The 17,965-nt window shown below is 43.1% G+C and overlaps 1 protein-coding gene across 1 annotated transcript; it reads left to right on the top strand.

The window, feature by feature from the left end:
• The first annotated feature begins 672 nt into the window (after window positions 1-672).
• Gatm (glycine amidinotransferase) lies at window positions 673-17,541 on the top strand. The gene is made up of 9 exons (XM_051144522.1): window positions 673-835; window positions 2,058-2,276; window positions 8,779-8,974; window positions 10,129-10,319; window positions 12,180-12,317; window positions 12,466-12,630; window positions 14,187-14,250; window positions 15,015-15,131; window positions 16,936-17,541. Exons 1-9 carry the CDS (start codon window positions 767-769, stop codon window positions 17,046-17,048), a joined length of 1,272 nt encoding a protein of 423 aa, XP_051000479.1. The 5' UTR covers window positions 673-766; the 3' UTR covers window positions 17,049-17,541.
• Window positions 17,542-17,965: the final 424 nt, after the last annotated feature.

Genomic DNA, 17,965 nt, shown 5'->3' with positions numbered 1-17,965 from the left:
CGTGCACACAGAATTAAAGAGAGTGAAGGCCTGGATTACGTAGCCAGACTCTAATACAAAGCACAGAGCAACATTCACACACACACACACACACACACACACACACACACACACACACACACACACGGTACTCAAATCTGTCCCTTCCGTTAGGAAGCGACGTGTCTACTCGTGTTCTCTAGTTTTAGTTCTACAAATCTAGTTCAGACTCCTCTGCAAGGGACCTAATTTACTTTGCAATCAAGCACCCAAGTCGTTTAGGAAGAAACATTCTAAGATGTGCTTGGGAAAAAGAAGCTATATGCAACCCCTCCCTTACTTCTACTAAAGACGGCCACACAGGCTCAGGTCACAAAAATTGGAGGCTAACGCAGGGTCACTTCATTCAGTGTCACTTGGGGTTCTGGGTCAGTGTACACACTTGAACTTAAGCCTACGACTGTGTTTGGGTTTTGCGCATTCAGGTTGTAAAATGGACTTCCAAAAAGATAGACTAACGGGCCACTCCTTCTAGGCACTGGGTAACCTCCCTTCGGTTCTTCTTCGCGGCTTTGACCTGGGCCAGTCAGTCCCGGGACGCCCAAGCTAAAAAGGGGCCAGCCCCAAGACGTGGCCCGCAGACGCTGCGGCCACCTGCTCCCAGCAGCCAATGGGCCGGGCCCGGGGCGCGGCTACAAAAGCAGCGTGCGCCGCCGCCACCGGCTAGGAGCTAGCGCGAGGACGGCGGCTGGGACCTTGTGCACGCGGAGCAGCTGGGACCGGAGCGATGCTGAGGGTGCGGTGTCTGCGCGGCGGTAGCCGAGGCGCCGAGGCGGTGCACTACATCGGCTCTCGGGTGCGTTCCTCCGGGGCCTGGGGACCTCTGTAGGATGTAGGGTGGGGACCCAGAGAGAGACTGGACTCCCCAGTAAAAGCGTGGCGTGGTCTAGGTTCCGTGACCCGCGAGGGCGTTTTCTGGGAAGATGCTTGTGAGTGGGTAAACGGAGCCTGTAGGCTGGCTCCAGCTGTGACACGGAATCCTGTGGTTTACAGGGGAGTTGGAAGGAGTACATCCTGTTCCCCCACCTGCTGCTCTGCCCTGCGGTCCGCTTCCCTGGGATGTCCGCGCATGCCTGCAGACTCTCCCTTGCTCCTCGACAGGAATAGCTCTGGCAGTTGAGTTCTGCCGGCAGCTGGTTCTTGAGCAGTTGTCACTTAGCCTCTTGCTTTGGATCTCCACCCTGGGGTCCCTCCAGCCCCTTCTAGAAGGCTTTTAACAGACTGATAGAGTTTGAGGACAGGGGTGAGGTTTGCCCATGGGTGGGTGGGTGAGGAAATCTTCCATTCTAGGTTATGTAGGCCTGCGTTTTAAAAAAGAAGTTGTGACATGCTTAGAGTGCTTTTTAAGTTTAAATTCTGTGCCTGCCAGGGTTAGTCCTTATAGTGACTAGGGTGCCCCGGACCATATGTCATATGGTGCAGATGATAGTCACTCTCTGACTTGAAATGCTAAAAAATTGTGAAGTATATGCCAGATTTTTTTTAAAAAATAGGTTGGGGCTGCTTATTCTGAAAGATAAGGTCATTTCAGATGTTCTACGTCATGTACAGTAAAAACAGCCCAGTTTTGGTAACCTTCCAGACTGAGGAAGAAAGACTTCCTCCCCCGCTGGGCATGGCTGGGAGCTATTGGGTACTGAGGGAAGAGGATGGCCTATCTTCTGAGAGTAGATCTGAAAGCTTGGTTGCTGAAACTTCTGAAATAGAAACGGGGAAGGTGGTGGCTGGGATCCAGATCTTCCTAGAGGTTTAAAATTACAGCAAGCAATACAAATGAACAAAAACAATCTATACTCAACAAAAAGGTGTGTGTGTGTGTGTGTGTGTGTGTGTGTGTGTGTGTGTGTGTGTTTAATCATCCCAAAACCCCTCTATTAACCAACATCTTAGTATCTCTTAGAGTATAGATCTGTCTATTATCCTGGTTCTCACACTGTAACCCTGCTTTGTTTGGCTTTTTCTTTTTTCTTTTTCTTTTTCTTTCTTTCTTTCTTTTTTTTTTTTTTTAATTCTTGAAGCTTGGAGGATCTTTGATAGGATGTGTGCAGCGAACTTTCCAGAGCACCCAGGCAGCTACTGCTTCCTCCCAGAATTCCTGTGCAGCTGAAGACAAGGCCACTGATCCTCTGCCCAAGGACTGCCCTGTCTCCTCTTACAACGAATGGGACCCTTTAGAGGAAGTGATAGTGGGCAGAGCAGAAAATGCCTGTGTCCCCCCATTCACGGTGGAGGTGAAGGTAAGCCAGGAGTGGCTGTGGCCTACAAGCAGGTCCTCAGCATCCTGTGGGTCCCCCCCCCCCCCTTCAATGCAACTGTTCTCACTTCACTGGGGTAGGGGGCGTAATTTAAGTTATTTTGCTTGATATGACTAGTATTTGGTATTATTTACAAATTTCTTCCTTCCCTAAGCCCCCCCTGGGAGTCTAGGAGAACTTTCCTGGGAAGCGATTCTTTGGGTATTCCTCTTCACAAGTTGTTAGCCTGCGGTTTCACCTTCTGTCCCGTTCTGGTAGCCGCCCTCACAGCTCCAGCTCCTCCTTCACTCCAGGCCAGACCATTCCCCTACATGACGTGTAGTCTAGGTCTACACTGGGAAGTCCATAGTGGGTATTGCCACAGGACCCCTAGACACTGCCAAGCCAAAGCCCCACTTTCTTCCTTTTTTAACTTTTGACAGTTTTATTTAATCAAATCAAAACACCAGAGATCTTTGATGATGTCTCCTGCAGTCACATCCTCAACATCAAGTCTTTTGTGAAAGGAAGCTAGGTGCCCCATGCCCCATGCCACGGCCTCTGCTCCAGGTGCCCCATGCCCCATGCCACGGCCTCTGCCCCAAGTGCCCCATGCCCCATGCCACGGCCTCTGCCCCAAGTGCCCCATGCCCAATGCCACGGCCTCTGCCCCAGGTCTGGAGCTTATCTCCTCCTGGACTGTTGCTGTTAGCTCCCATCCACCCCTCCCCCATTCACTCCCCTCTCCAGCCCATATCCAGCCAGTATTGGAGTGATTCGTTTTAAACCCAAATTTGATCATGTGACTCACTGTACCCCCCGTGATTCCTCTGTTTTACTAACTCCCTCCTTTCGTGGCTGAGGACAAAGCACCCGTGGTATTCAGGTTTCTCCACAAGCTGGCTCTGCACTTCCAGGTCTCCCAGTTCACTTAATGCCTCATCTTAGAGGTGTGTTAGTATGGCAGGTAAGCAGATAGTCATTTCTATTTAAGCTTCTTTTTCTCTTCTAGTACTCCACCTGGATGTTTAGCAGACTTTAGCAAACAAAGAAGGACCAATAAGAACCATGCCTTTGTCCCACCCAGTGTCTCTCGCCCATTTTCCTGAACTCCCTTCTACCACTACCTAGCTCCAAAACTCCTTTCCCAGTACCTTCCAGAATTTTCTGGCAACCAGTAATATCTACCTATTTAAAAATAAACTCCTAGAGCTGAGTAGCGGTGGTGTGTACCTTTAATCCCAGCTCTCGGGAGGCAGAGGCAGGTGAATCTGAGTTTGAGGCCAACCTGGTCTACAGAGTGAGTTCCAGGACAGCAAGGGCTACATAAAGAAACCCTGTCTCAACAACAACAACAACAACAAATCCTCCTAGTATTTACTTGCAGTATTCTTATGGCCAGGGTCCTAATGGGCTAGTGTTCAGGTGACTGTGGTGTGTTTTATAAAGGTCCCTTCCACACTGTAGGCCGTTCCTAAGATGTTGGTAATCATAAGTTGTAAATACATCTTGAGTGTACTTGAGTACACTTCCTAAATACATGCATTTTTATTTGTAATGTAGAGTGAGGAAATAAGTGTGTGGCAGATCTTCCATCACCAGAAGTACATTGGCATAAAGAGGCTTCATTTCTGTTTGGAGAGATAGGATGTGCACATTGATGCAGACTCTAAGCATCTTATGCCACCCAGCTGGTGAGGCAGCTGAAGTGCAAAGGAGAGCTATACGCCAAGCATTGGGTGGCTACAACGCACTCTGAAGGAAGTCAGTTCTGGGAATGAGACCCTGCAGAGACAGCAGTAGTTTGTTCCTATTGTTATGAATATGCCTTCGGTTTTGATAAATGAAATTTCATGAGCAGGTTAATTTATATGCAATCCTTATATTTTAAAATAAAATAAAACACAGTCTTTCATATAATTTTCTTGAGGAAAAAAAAGTATCCCTAACCATTTTGAATGGAAAAATTCAAATTCAGGTGCGTGCACATGCCTATGGAGACCAGAAGAGGATGTCAGATGCCCTGGAGTTAGAGCTACAAATGGTTCTAAGCTGCCAGACATGGGTGGTGGGAACTGAATTCAGGTCCTATGGAAGAGCAGCAAGTGGTCTTAATCAGGAAACCATTTTTCCAGCCCCAATATCATGTGATCTTATGGAATCTGAAATCCAGACACCATTTGAAGTGCTTTGTCATGTGATTTATGACTTTAGACTCTGTAGCTTAAAGTGCTTGTGGAATGATGCCATTGAAGTCAGGAGGCCTGCATTGAGCTAGCTATTTGATAAAAGTTGGATAACTAGTCTTATCAACTGCTTGACCTGCAGAATTCCTATTAAGAAGTTGACAAGCAGGGCATGGTGGCACACACCTTTGATCCCAGCACTCAGGAGGCAGAGGCAGGTGGATCGCTGTGAGTTCGAGGCCAGCCTGGTCTACAAAGCAAGTCTAGGACAGGCAAGGCTACACAGAGAAATTCTGTCTTGAAAAACCTAAAATAATAATAATAATAATAATAATAATAATAATAGTGAATACGTTGACTAGCTACTTCTCAGACTTAAACCTGAAGGTATAAAGTTATATGTTGAAAAACACAAAATATGGAAATTACAAGTCATAGTTGTATGGATCCAATTTGCCAGTTCCATCACAGAAGTATATCACAAGAGCTGGGGGTATGATAGCTGTAGATATCAGTAGCATTAGCCATAGTGATTTCATTCATGGTTCTCGTTATATCCATTTTATGTGACAAACTAAGCTAGGTACTGGGGGAGAAGAAAGTAAATAGAAGATATATATATATCCTCTAGAAAGGAGATAGACAGACAGACGAGTCTCATGAAGCCTAGGCTAGTCCTAAACTTGCTAGGCATTCAAGATGAGCTTGAATTCATGATTCTCCTGCCTCTGTCTCCTGATGCTAGGGGGCAGACATGTGTCACAAGGCCCAGGAATATAGATAATTACTCTACTTCAGAACAATAAGAAATCAAAGCCCGGTGTGGTGGCGCACGCCTTTAATCCCATGACTCGGGAGGCAGAGGCAGGCAGATCGCTGTGAGTTTGAGGCCAACCTGGACTACAAAGTGAGTCCAGGACAGTCAAGGCTACACAGAGAAACCCTGTCTCAAAAAGAAAAAAAAAAAAAAATCGGATAATGGATGGGCTTGCTGGCACATGCCTATAATGCTAGTGGTCAGGAGATTGGGTCAGAAGGATCTTGAGTTCAAGAGCAACCTGTCCTGTGTCGCAAAACCTCATTTCAAAAAGAAAATAATGATAAAATAATGTAGTAAAGTGTCTCTACATGAATAAAGTCTAAAATGTTACAAGACATACGTGTTGGGGAATATTTTTTAAAGGAGCAAGAAATAACCGTTCAGAAAATACTATTTCAAAAACTTAATGCCCTTTTCTTTTGTAAAATGTAGCAAATAATTGATTTTTGTCTCTTAAAAAAAATAAGGCCCTTGATAGAGGACTTTAAAAAAAAAATACTCTTAATTAGGGTTAATGTGATACAAGCATAATGCTAGTTTAACACAAAGTTTGTGTCTCTTGGTATTTATTAGCTTTCCAAAGAGGGTGTTTGAAAATTAATGTGGCAGACAGATTCTGCACAGAGGGCTTAGCATGTGGGGGCTGTCACAACTCCAGGAGTGCAGCTTTGCCTCTGCCACGGATTACTAAAGACATCATGTGCCACAGTGCAGTGTTCATTAGCTGGAAAACACCTGGCAAATGATTGTCAGCTCATTTGGCAAGGTTATAGAGGAAGCATAAACAATTTCTAACTCTTTCTTGGAAAATGTAATCTACCCTGATCATTTGGACTTTGTTCAACATTTGCCAGATTATAAACTGCACGAGCATTTGTTAAAACAATATTTTTCTCCCAGGATAGTTGACTTTAGCGTCTCATATCAAGGCAAGGTTTGCTCTGATACTCACACCGGATACTTTTGAGTGAGTCTGGCAAGATGACATGGCTGTGTCTGCTGCAACTCAGTGTTGGATTGTCAAAGGCTTCTTGTCCCTTAGTGGACTGTAGAAGATGTGCCTGGCATGAGAAGAGGGGAGCAGTGAATGGATGGGGTAGTCGTACCAGGATGTGTCAGAGAGGAAAAGAGAAAGGCATTGCAGTCCTCTCTGTCCAGATGCTATTGAAGAAATTCCTAGGGGGTAGAAAACTACTTCTTGTTTTGGTTTGGTGTTAGGAGTTTTTGTGTTTGTTTGTTTGTCTTGTTTTGTTTGTTTTTGTAAGAATGGATTAGCCATAAAAATATTCAAATGTTTAGTGCTGATAACACTTTTTCTGGGTCAGAAATTGAGCCTGCTGTTTGTGTGTAGGTCTTCAAAAGTCAAGTTAATCAGAACAGGGACCAGCAAACTTTTTTTTCTCTAGAGGGTCAGACAATAAGTAATTCAGGCTTTGCAGAGAACACACATCTACATTGCAGCTTTTTTTTTTTTTTTTTCCCTCAACCCTGCCACTAGGGGAAAGCAGCCACAGGCCCTGGGTAAACAAATAAGCATGGTGTGTCCCCTTAAATATTTGTCTATAAAAATAAGCAGGCTGCCTGGATTTGGCTTGTAGACCTTAGTTTACCAACAAGCCAGCTTTCAGATCATAGTTACCCAGAAGTCTTCATGTTTTTTTGAAAGATCTGCTTTTCAGTTTTTTTCTCTATCATCCAGTGGGAGTCCCAGCCTAACTAGAAGCTAGGTTACATCCACGTATTTTTTTACTTATCAAACTAAGTAAATAAGGAAACAGAGGCATAGTCTAGAAAAAAAAAAATGCCTTTGACATTAAAGATCTAGACATTTGGTCCAGTTCTGATAAGTAAACGCCAAGTGTGGTGGCGCACTCCCTTACTCCCCACACTTGGCAAAGGAAGGCAGGTCTCTGTGAGACCAAGGTCAGTCTGGTCTAGATAGCGAATTAGTGAATGCCAGGCCAGTCAGGGTTGCAAGACGAGACCTGTCTCAAAACAAAGAAAACAAAACAAAAATCTTTAAGAACAAGAACCATAACAAATGATTCTAGCTTTAGAAGGTTTTATACATCATGTTGAAAATATGCAAACTTGCAGAACATAGTAGCCAAGCCCCTGACTCTGTGTGAAACACCGTCCAGTCAGGGGACTGAAGTTCCTGTCCTGTTTATTCAGGTTAGAAGTGAGCAAACGATGTTGCGTGTGAAAAGGCCATGTTTGAGCGCCCTGCCTTTTGGATCGGATTGCTAAGTGCTATGGGTATCTAGCTAAACTAAGCATAGTCCAACACACTTGAGTCTATAACCCATCATTGCCACCTCTTTTAATTACTGTCTACTATCCACAAATGTCCTATTTGAGGTCCAAACCTCATGTATAAGACATGATTAGAACTGATAGTTGGCTCATCAACCAGTAATACAAAGAAACTTGAAAAAAAAATGATAACTGCTTTGAAAGTGTTTGTTTTGTTTTGTTTTAACTTAAAAAATGTTAAAATGTCCCGTGGCTTTTCCAGTGTTGCTTTGGCATTTTAAGAGCTTTTCTTGGGGTCTGGCTTCTCTGCTTCATCTGTCTGGGTTATAAGACGCATCATGCTCATTCCCAGTGTGTTTCTTTAAACCGACTAGTTACTTAGATGCATGCAAAGCAATCTTAATGTAATCTTTTTAAATTTTTTTGTGTTTTGTTTATAACCTTTGGAAAGCTTTTACACACGTAACTGCTACGGTACTGAGACTCTGTGAACTTACATTTGAGATTATTTTCTTCCAGAAGGGCCTGAAGTGATGTGAGGTCGGATTCGAGAAAAGTGGGGGTGGTGTTACGTGTAAGACATGAGCCCCGAAGCCTGGCTTGCATTGCTACACAGTTTTGTTAAATGCAAACTCTGTCCAGTGGGAAAGTGAGCCGTGCATGTTAAGACATATAAAGCACATTTGAAAATGTTTCCTAATCTTAACACGGGAAGATATCCACGCCCCCCCCAACACACACACACACACACACACACACACACACACACACACACACACACAGTCTTGTAAAGTGTTGTTTTCCTGAAAGTATAGTCGGGCTTTTTGTTCTCTCTGTTTCGTTGGTTTTCTTGTTTAATCTCACTGGGACTCTAAAACAAGAGTATCTATGTCTTGTTTTGTCTGTGAAGCAAGGCCCAGAAGATTCCAAGCCTGTACTAGGGACAGACAAGCTGTTAGGGACTGGGCATGAGATCTGAGGGAGAAAAATCGAAGGTCTCACAATATCTACTCATGGTCTGAAGAGAGCTGCTCGGTGGTTAAGGGTACTGCCTGCTCTTCCAGGGGACCCAAGTTTCTGTGCAGAGGCCAACATGCTCAGCGCTGGGGCCCAGCTCTGAACAAGATCTGTTTGTAGTCTGGCTTCCTCTCATGCCATACAAGTAGTTCTTCATGGCCTAGGAATCTACGTTGAGCTGTATTATTCTCTTGTAATGGTGTCATTTATTTTCTTCTGCTTCTAGGCTAATACATACGAAAAGTACTGGCCGTTTTACCAGAAAAATGGAGGTCTTTATTTTCCCAAAGATCATTTGAAGAAGGCTGTTGCCGAAGTTGAAGAAATGTGCAATATTTTAACAATGGAAGGAGTGACCGTGAGGCGGCCTGACCCCATCGACTGGTCACTGAAGTACAGGACTCCTGATTTTGAGTCTACAGGTAAGAACTGGCAGGGAAGTGATCTGACGGAGCCTTGGTTTTCAGAGTCTTTCTTGGATGCATAAGGAGAGCGCTCTTAGAATTTCCTGAGTAATCCTTTGTTTTACTTTACTAAGCCTTCAAAACTGTAGAGATTACCAATGAGAAGAGTCCGGTTCCTTTTGATATGATTGAGGTGTGCACATTCTAAACTTCTAAGCCTTACAAACAGTCTACATAAGAACAGTGAGTGCGCTGTACTTTGCTTTCCTCAACAACAGAAATTAAAAGGGAAGTAGAGAGGCTGGAGACGTGGCTGAACAGTTAAGATCGGTTATGACTCTTTGCAGAGGACCTGAGAGTTTAGTGGTCACAGCACCCACACCGGGCAGCTCCTACCGGCTTGTAACTCCAGCTCCACGCCATCTGACACTGTCTTCCAGCCTCCACAGATGCTCATACTCCCACACAGATAGATATACACTTAGTTCTTTTTTTTTTTTTTTTTTTTTTTTTTTTAAGGGAGAATGGAAACATCTCCCCTTTTAAAGCTGCCATTACTTCACAACTTCTCTTGAGTGCTGTAACTTATTTTTTTTTTTTCTGGGTGATCTTAGCTTAGTTTTTATCACGTGGTGCTGCCCCTTATGAATTCTGTTTCTGTATCTTTTTTTTTTTTTGGCTTTCTAAATTTGTTTTGCTTTGTTTTTTGTGTTTTGTTTTGTTTGTTGGTTTGTTTGTTTTTCAAGACAGGGTTTCTCTGTGTAGCCTTGGCTGTCCTGGACTCGCTTTGTAGACCAGGCTGGCCTTGAATTCACAGCGATCCACCTGCCTCTGCCTCCTGAGTGCTGGGATTAAAGGCGTGCACCACTACACCCGGCCTGTTTCTGTATCTTAAAAAAGGGGGTGGGGTGCCTACAAGTGGAGAAGGCTTGGTAATTCAAATTATCTCTCACTTCTTCCTTTCCATGTTTGCATGACATTACCACCTAGCGGGGAATTCTTGCCAACAATCCGTTCTCGTGTGAATCGTCCCATTTGCCCTGTTTTAGACAAATATATAAACCTGCAAGGTTTTCAGTAAACTCTTTCTACAAAGGGATTATGCCATGTGCGCTTTGATGTCTTGGAAATCTGCGTCACTAAGGTGCCCATGGAACTCTTTGGACCAATAGGTTTATACAGTGCGATGCCTCGAGACATCCTGATGGTTGTGGGGAATGAGATCATAGAGGCTCCCATGGCGTGGCGTTCACGCTTCTTTGAGTACCGAGCGTACAGGTCAATTATCAAAGACTACTTCCACCGTGGTGCCAAGTGGACAACAGCACCCAAGCCCACAATGGCTGATGAGCTCTATGACCAGGTAGGTACCTAGATATAAACCTGCTTGCCAGTAACTGTTCCAGAAAACCCACAGAGGAAAAGAAAGGACTTCTCTGGTGCTGTGCATATACCATGCATTTCAGCTTTAAAACTGATTACGTTTAGATGAATCTAACAGGAAACGTTAGCGAACATAACAGCAATGACAATAGCTAGCATGTATTGATGACTCTGTACCCAGTCCTGGGCTCATATTTATTATCAGCAATCATATTTGTTTTTATAAGAACTCTAGAAGGGAGTGGTATCATTTCCTCACAGGGAGCAAAACTTGTCCTAAGGGTACATTGCTATTCACTGCTGGAGCCACAAAAATCTTTAGGTTAAAGTCTCTCTCTTCTTCCAGCAAAATGCGTCTAGTAATCACCAGAAACACAGTAAGATGAGACGTGTAGTGGGCCTTCCACCTGCAGGGTCTGCATCCATGAATCCAACCAACCGTAAATAAATAATATTTTTAAAAATTGTACCTGCCCTGTTATTCAGCATAGCATTTGGCTTGCACTGAAGACTGGAAATAATCTAGGCATGTTTTAAAAGATATAGAAGGACACGCATCGGTCCTATGCAAATGCTGTGCAATTTTATGCAATGGACTTCGACATCCATAGGTTTTGGTATCTTTGGGGTACTAGAACAAATCCCCTCACAAACACAAGGGATGTATGTCCTTATTAAGCTAACTGTTCAGAGAAAAATCCCTTATGGACTGGGTGTGGTGGCGTACACCTTTAATCCCAGCACTCAGGAAGCAGAGGCAGGCGGATCACTGTGAGTTCAAGGCCAGCCTGGTCTACAAAGCAAGTCCAGGGCAGCCAAGGCTACACAAAGAAACCCTGTCTAAAAAAAAAAAAAAAAAAAAAAAAAAAAAAGAGTTTCAAAAGAAAAAGAAAAGAAAAATCCCTTATGGAGATAATTTTAAAATTATCCCAGGTGTTTAAAGACAGAATTGAAAGAAATGAAAAATAAGCCCAGCAAAACCAAATTTGGCAGAGATAAACACAGCATTTCGTTTTAGGTTATGAATTGGGCTCAGGACCAAATTCCTTCTTTAAAGGAGCACTGTGACCCCATGCCACTGGCTTTCAGTGGTGTAACCTAGCTGCGCGCATGCGTATGGGTGTCGTGGGCTGTTTTCCTAATCAGTTAGTGCTTTGCACCACTTTTTTAAGTGACAGGAAGTTACTCTAATGCCTAGTCTCACATTCTGTTGTTGTTACGGTTTTATTGTTTTCATTCGTTCCTGTTACTTTTCTGTTGGCTGGGACCAGGTACTTAAGTGAGAAAGGACATATTTTGGCTCATGGTTTGGTGATTTCATTGGCTGGCTCCACCCACATGCTTTGGCAGAAGCATGCAGGAGATGTTTCGACTTCTTACAGACAGAAAAGAGGGGTGGGGGGAAATATAAGAAGAGACCAGAGCAAGATAGAGCCCCGAAAAACACACTCCCAGTAACTTATTTTTTTCCCAACCAGGCCCCCCACCTCCTAATTTTCACCACCTCTCAATAATGTGATCATCAAGATATTATTTGATTCCATCAAGAGATTAATCCATCAATTAGCCTAGAGCCCCTCATAATCTAATTGTTGTTGGACATGCCAAAGCTCTGTGCTTCAGTAATCCCTGAGGCTTTCCTTAATCCAATCAGATTGGCAGCTAGAACTGATCATCACAGACCAATGTCTTTTCTATGGGTGCTTTAAGCTAGAGTTGAATGGTAGTATTTTGGGAAATAATGCTGTTGAACTGATTTTTTAAAGATTATGTATATCCTTGTAAATAAGTTCCTTAAGAAAATAAATGCATTGTGTGTATTCATTCTTGCCCCAACCAGGACTACCCCATCCATTCTGTGGAAGACAGACACAAATTGGCCGCTCAGGGGAAGTTCGTGACGACTGAGTTCGAGCCATGCTTTGACGCCGCTGATTTCATCCGAGCTGGAAGAGATATTTTTGCACAGAGAAGCCAGGTTACTGAAGGCTGGCTCTGAGATCTCAAACTACATTATTACATTCTTTATCCCTAAATTAAAAAAAAAAAATTTTTTTTTTAATCCTACATATTTTTGGTTTTCCAAACTTAGAGTGGAATCCTTTAAAGGTTGTTCTTATTTTCAGGTGACAAACTACCTGGGCATCAAGTGGATGCGCAGGCATCTTGCTCCGGACTACAGAGTACATATCATCTCTTTTAAAGACCCCAATCCGATGCACATCGATGCCACCTTCAACATCATTGGGCCTGGCCTTGTGCTCTCCAACCCTGACCGACCATGTCATCAGGTAGGAAAGTTGTTAGAACACCAGAAAAGCCAGAGAGCCTAGCAACCTCGTTTTAAACAGAAGATCGATACTTCTACTATTTCCACGATTCCTAGTGGTCCTGAATGACAAATTTAGCAATGTTCGGTGACATTATTATCAGACACTGAATTGCTTGGGGTGTATTTACAAGATAATCAACATGCAGAGATCTGCCCTGCTGTTGTGATGGTTAGTACAATGTCATTCGGCTTAGATTTTAGCTGTTTGCTGTTGTCAAAGCATCAAATTTATGCATCTCACTACATTATTCAACAGTGATTTCCTAACCATTTCAAAGCTCAGTTCAACAAGATTATGAGCAAGTGACTTCGGTGTGGCCAGAGCAGTGTCACCAAGCGCTGGGTGCTTTCCCCCTCAAGTGGGTCAGACTCCCTTGTGCCTGCCCAATTCTGGAGAAAAGCAGATCTGCCAAGCTGCCGCTGTTCCCTGCCTGTCACACACAGCCTCTTGTCTGGTCTGCTGCCCCTCAGTCCTGCTGGGCAGTTATTTGCAAGGCTGCAGGACACCTTTTCAGAAGTACTTGCCTACTGTGCACAGTTTATTTCCCTTATTTTCACACCCAATGACCAAGATGATTCATTTCATTTTAATAGAATGTGTTGACATACTGAGTGTATGGCTGTGCATAGAGATGGCTGGCTTATAATGGATAGATAGTGCCAACTATGGTGCTTTGAGACTGTGTCTCTGAAATCTGATAGGACTGTGGAGCATATAGACTGTGAGTTTGACATCATTGCAATGTTGTTTTCCTATAACTAAATAGGAGACATTTAAATTTTCTTTAGTGAGGATGCTTTGGCAAATTATCTTTGGTATTTTAAAATTTGAAACTTGAAAAGCTTTCAAAGTTCTGTTGCCTTCTATCATCACTAGGAGGAAACAAATTACACACACACACACACACACACACACACGCCACATGATTAACTTTGTTCTTTGACAACTTCAGGCACACAATGCATTCTCTCTTCCACCTCTCATCCTCTCCTCCCTGACAGTCCTTCTCCCAGATTCATTACTTTTGGTTTGATTTTGTGACCCATTTAGCTTAACCAAGGCCATCTGTGTGAGCACTGGGTACGAAGTGAAGGCAGTGATTCTATGAATAGCAAACAGTTCATTAGGGAACGTGGGACCACTGAGTCCCTCCTTGACCTGAGCTCCTGGGTCAACAAACTCAGTCTTGTACAGACCCAGTATGGGCATCCACCACTATTTTAAATTATAACTTGAACAAAATCATCAACTTTAAAAAAAAAATTGTGTCTTTATTTTGGAAATGGAGGAGACAGCTTCCCAAAAAGGGTCATTAATCATGAAGACAGCAGAGCATCATAGCACATGCCTGTAATCCTAACTACTAATGACACTGAGTAGGTAGGATTGCAAGATCAAGGCCAGATGGGGCTACATGGCAGACCCCATCTTAAAAAAAATAAAAACACAAAAAGGCTGCCAGAAACCAAATAGCAAATGTGGAGTTAAGTCCGTTGGGTTGTTTGGTCTTACAGATCGATCTTTTCAAGAAAGCAGGATGGACCATAGTTACTCCTCCAACACCAGTCATCCCCGACGGTATGTCCACTTTTTTTTTCCATTTTTTTTTCTTTTTATTAATTTATTCTTGTTACATCTCAATGTTTATCCCATCCCTTGTATCCTCCCATTCCTCCCTCCCCCCACCCATTTCGGTATGTCCACTTTTATATCCTGTAGAGACAGTCAACTTTTGTCAAACTAGAGACAGCGTCTCCCCACAGAGCAGTAATGCGATTGCTGAGCTAGAGTAAGGCTGAGACATGTGTTTGGTTTTGTTTCATAGAAATTGGAAATAAGAAGACAGAATTTTTTTAATTACATAAAACAAGATATGACTTCTAAAACAATGTGGGATGAATTCTAAATGTCTGATGAATATGGATTGATTTGTAATATTTATAGATATGTTGTTTTACAATTAAAATAAGTTTTCAGAGCTGGGGACGTAGTTCAAGTGGTAGAGCACTTGCCTAGCATGTTTAAGGCCTTGGGGTTGATGCCCAGTAGTACAAAAAAACTAGTTAAAAATGCAAACAAAGCAGATCATGGTGGGACGGGCCTGTTAGACCAGCATAGAGAAGGCTGAGGCAGGGGGATTGCAAGTTTAGCGTCATCTTGTGTCACAGAGAAAACTTGTCAGAAAGAAAAAGGTAACATAAGATAGTAAAATGAGTTTTCACGCAGGAAGTGAAGCAGCAAAGGGACTGAGCTGTCGCTCCAGTGCCCTCCCCTTCTAAGTCCTTGCCCTTAACAAGGATGGGAGCAGACACATGGGGTCTAACAGCTGTTGCTTCTTGCAGACCATCCTCTCTGGATGTCATCCAAATGGCTTTCCATGAATGTCTTAATGCTGGATGAGAAACGAGTGATGGTGGATGCCAATGAAGTCCCAATTCAGAAGATGTTTGAGAAGCTGGGTACGTGTGATGGGTGCAGCATGTTGTCACGTGTGTAAATGTTCACCAGTAAGCGAAGAAAAACGCATGCTAGTCTAGCATATGGTTTACTGAATTCAATTTATGCTTCCTTTGAAGGCACCGAATCGTTATTTTATAATTGTCTAGAGTTTTTGTTTGTTTGTTTGTTTGTTTGTTTGTTTGTTTCTAATAAGCATAGCCCCTAAAAGCTGGGAATGCATCGTGAGTTTCTGAAACACCCCTTGGCAGGAAGTCTCTGCCGGCTTCCTGGTGCCCGTGTGTTGAGTGTAACCCACACTCGAGTGAGTTTTTCTGCCTTCTCCAAAGAAGAAATTACTGAAGGTTCTTCAGGTGTAATTTAGTGTAATCGCACGTTTTAGGAGGCTTACAAGGGTGCAACTGGAAAAGTGGCGTATGTGTGCATTAAGAACAGGTAAACATAGCTCTGAAAAACACTAAAGGACACCACGCAGCCACTCTGCTCTCAAAGAGCAGGGCTGCTCTTTACTTGGGATAAAGTTTTCCTGTTCTGCCATCTAAGTTTTAGATCAAGATTCTAATACTGTTGAGGGAAACAGTGAAAGAACGGACTTTATGTGAGCTGACGGGCACAGGCAATGTGTGTGAGCCAAGTTAAGACATTTGACAGATCCTCGGTGTGAACTCAGTAATAAGCAGGCAGCTTACTTCTTGAAATTAGGCTGTTAAAATCTTGCTCTACATTTCAGATAAACTCCATAGAAGATTATTTTCTTACTTGCCACATTCATCCTTAATGTAGAATTGATTTTTAAAAGATAGCTTGGCACTTTTGAATTGAGCAGAATCTAGTGGTTGGGCCCGTAACGCCAAGGCACTTACTTTTTCCTTGGCTTTCGGTAAGTAACAAAATTACTTGGGTTCACCTATTTTTCATCTATTATGATTTGTTTGTTTGTTTTTTCTCAAGCAAGTGAAAATGCCAAATAATCTGATCTGATAGCTTTAATTTTGTAGCTAAAGTCTTTCAGACATGGAGAACTTCTCTAAGTTTCGTCATATGATTCCCTGCTATGAGGAGACAGAACTTAGCTGCTTCTCGTATCCCACATTCACACCCCACTCTTAAGTCTTCAAGCCCCCACATAGGAGGAGGACCCTGGGGGAGTCTTTCTCATGCCTCCTAGCTCTCCACACCACACTGTGAGTACAGCAGTGACTCTGCAGCTCATCTGTCCCCTCCGATGAAGGAGGCAGAAGAACAGATTGTCTGTTTTAAAGCCCCACTGTGTCTAACATAGCGTACTCTTTTTCTGAGGGCTGTTAGTGAAGTAGCCTGTTCCCACTGTAGACCGGTCCTTACAAACGGTGCCAGATAAAGCTAATTGTCTGCTCAGCCCTGACACCTCAATAACTACACAGCCCAGATGTTAAACTGCAGTGCTGACCTGTCCTTTCCGTGAGGTGGCCTGGCACAGCCAACCTGTAAAGGAGGGACGTGTCCTTATGGTGCTCACAGACAGTCATCTCCTCAGTATTTGATTTTAGTACTTGCTGGGCGCCTGCTCATGCCAGGCTATGAACAATCAATAGAACACAACTTGAGTGTCCGTGGACTTTTGTGTTGAAGATGTTGTGTTAGTGGTGGGCTGGGTTAGGTGATGTATACAACGAAAATCCAATTCAAAAGGAAAAGCCCACTGTGGAGTGGACTGTCCTGAGGGATTGGAACCTCAGTGTTGCTCTACGTGTCTGAGCTAACTCTCTGTCGGAGGGTCTTCCTATTAGTCCGGCTAGCTGACCTTGTCTTTCTCTTTCAACGTAGGTATCAGTACCATTAAGGTTAACATCCGAAATGCCAACTCCCTGGGAGGAGGCTTCCACTGCTGGACCTGTGACGTCCGGCGTCGAGGCACCCTTCAGTCCTACTTGGACTGAGCAGGCACGGCATGGCTTGTGGCATAGCCTCGGATATACCTAAGAATCGTAGCAGCACGGCCCATTCCCTCGCTTTAATAAATGCATGAACGATAGTGCGCTTTGAACAATCACATCCTTAATGGGGGTTCCCAAGCCTGGCTTACTTTTCATTGGCATAAGGAAGATAATTTCTGCTAGGTTTTTGCTTTCTTCTCCTAAAGTTATTTACTATTTGGCTTCAAGTATAAAAGTTGAGTAAATGTATACCAAGGCAAAAAATTAGTCACCTGAGTAACTTGGCCACTAATATTTAACCGTCTACCTCTGTTTTTAATTTTCTTTCCAAAAGGCAGCTTGAAATGTCAGTCCTAATCTTATCTATTTCCTCTTTGGTGGACTTGTGAATGTTTGTAGCACTTCTTTTTTTTCCTAAGTGGGACAAAGACTTAGGAAGAAAACCACAGATCCTAAGTAGTATCAGACATTTGTCTCTTTTTCTAAAAAAAACAAATTTGGAGATTTTTTTTTTAATTGTTTTTAAATAACTTAGACTATGCAAACACTGGAAAAAACAAAGTGATTTTTCCATGAATGCTTTTAACGTTGTTTGGTCGACATTTGGTACTAAATATCTCACCCTGCAGCTCAGCTCAGCTCAAGGGGACTATTCTTATCTTCCTCCGTCCTTCCTTCCAAATGCTTAGTGTAGCAGGGCATAACTTGTAGTTCCCGTTCCTAAATATTGATGTTCAGTATCTAACAGGTATAATGGCATCTTTGTTAATCTAAGACTTGTTTACATATGTGCAAATTATTTAAAGCATAGAGTTTTAAAGCATTTTTAAAAAACTAATACAGGTAAAAAAAAATACATGTGACATGAAATAATTTTGATGTTGGACATTGTATATGTATTTTTATTCTAATAAATTTTT

Source organism: Acomys russatus, chromosome 4, assembly GCF_903995435.1.
Source record: "Acomys russatus chromosome 4, mAcoRus1.1, whole genome shotgun sequence".
Classification (NCBI taxonomy): Eukaryota; Metazoa; Chordata; class Mammalia; order Rodentia; family Muridae; genus Acomys; species Acomys russatus.
This window is presented reverse-complemented; position numbering and strand designations above follow the sequence as displayed.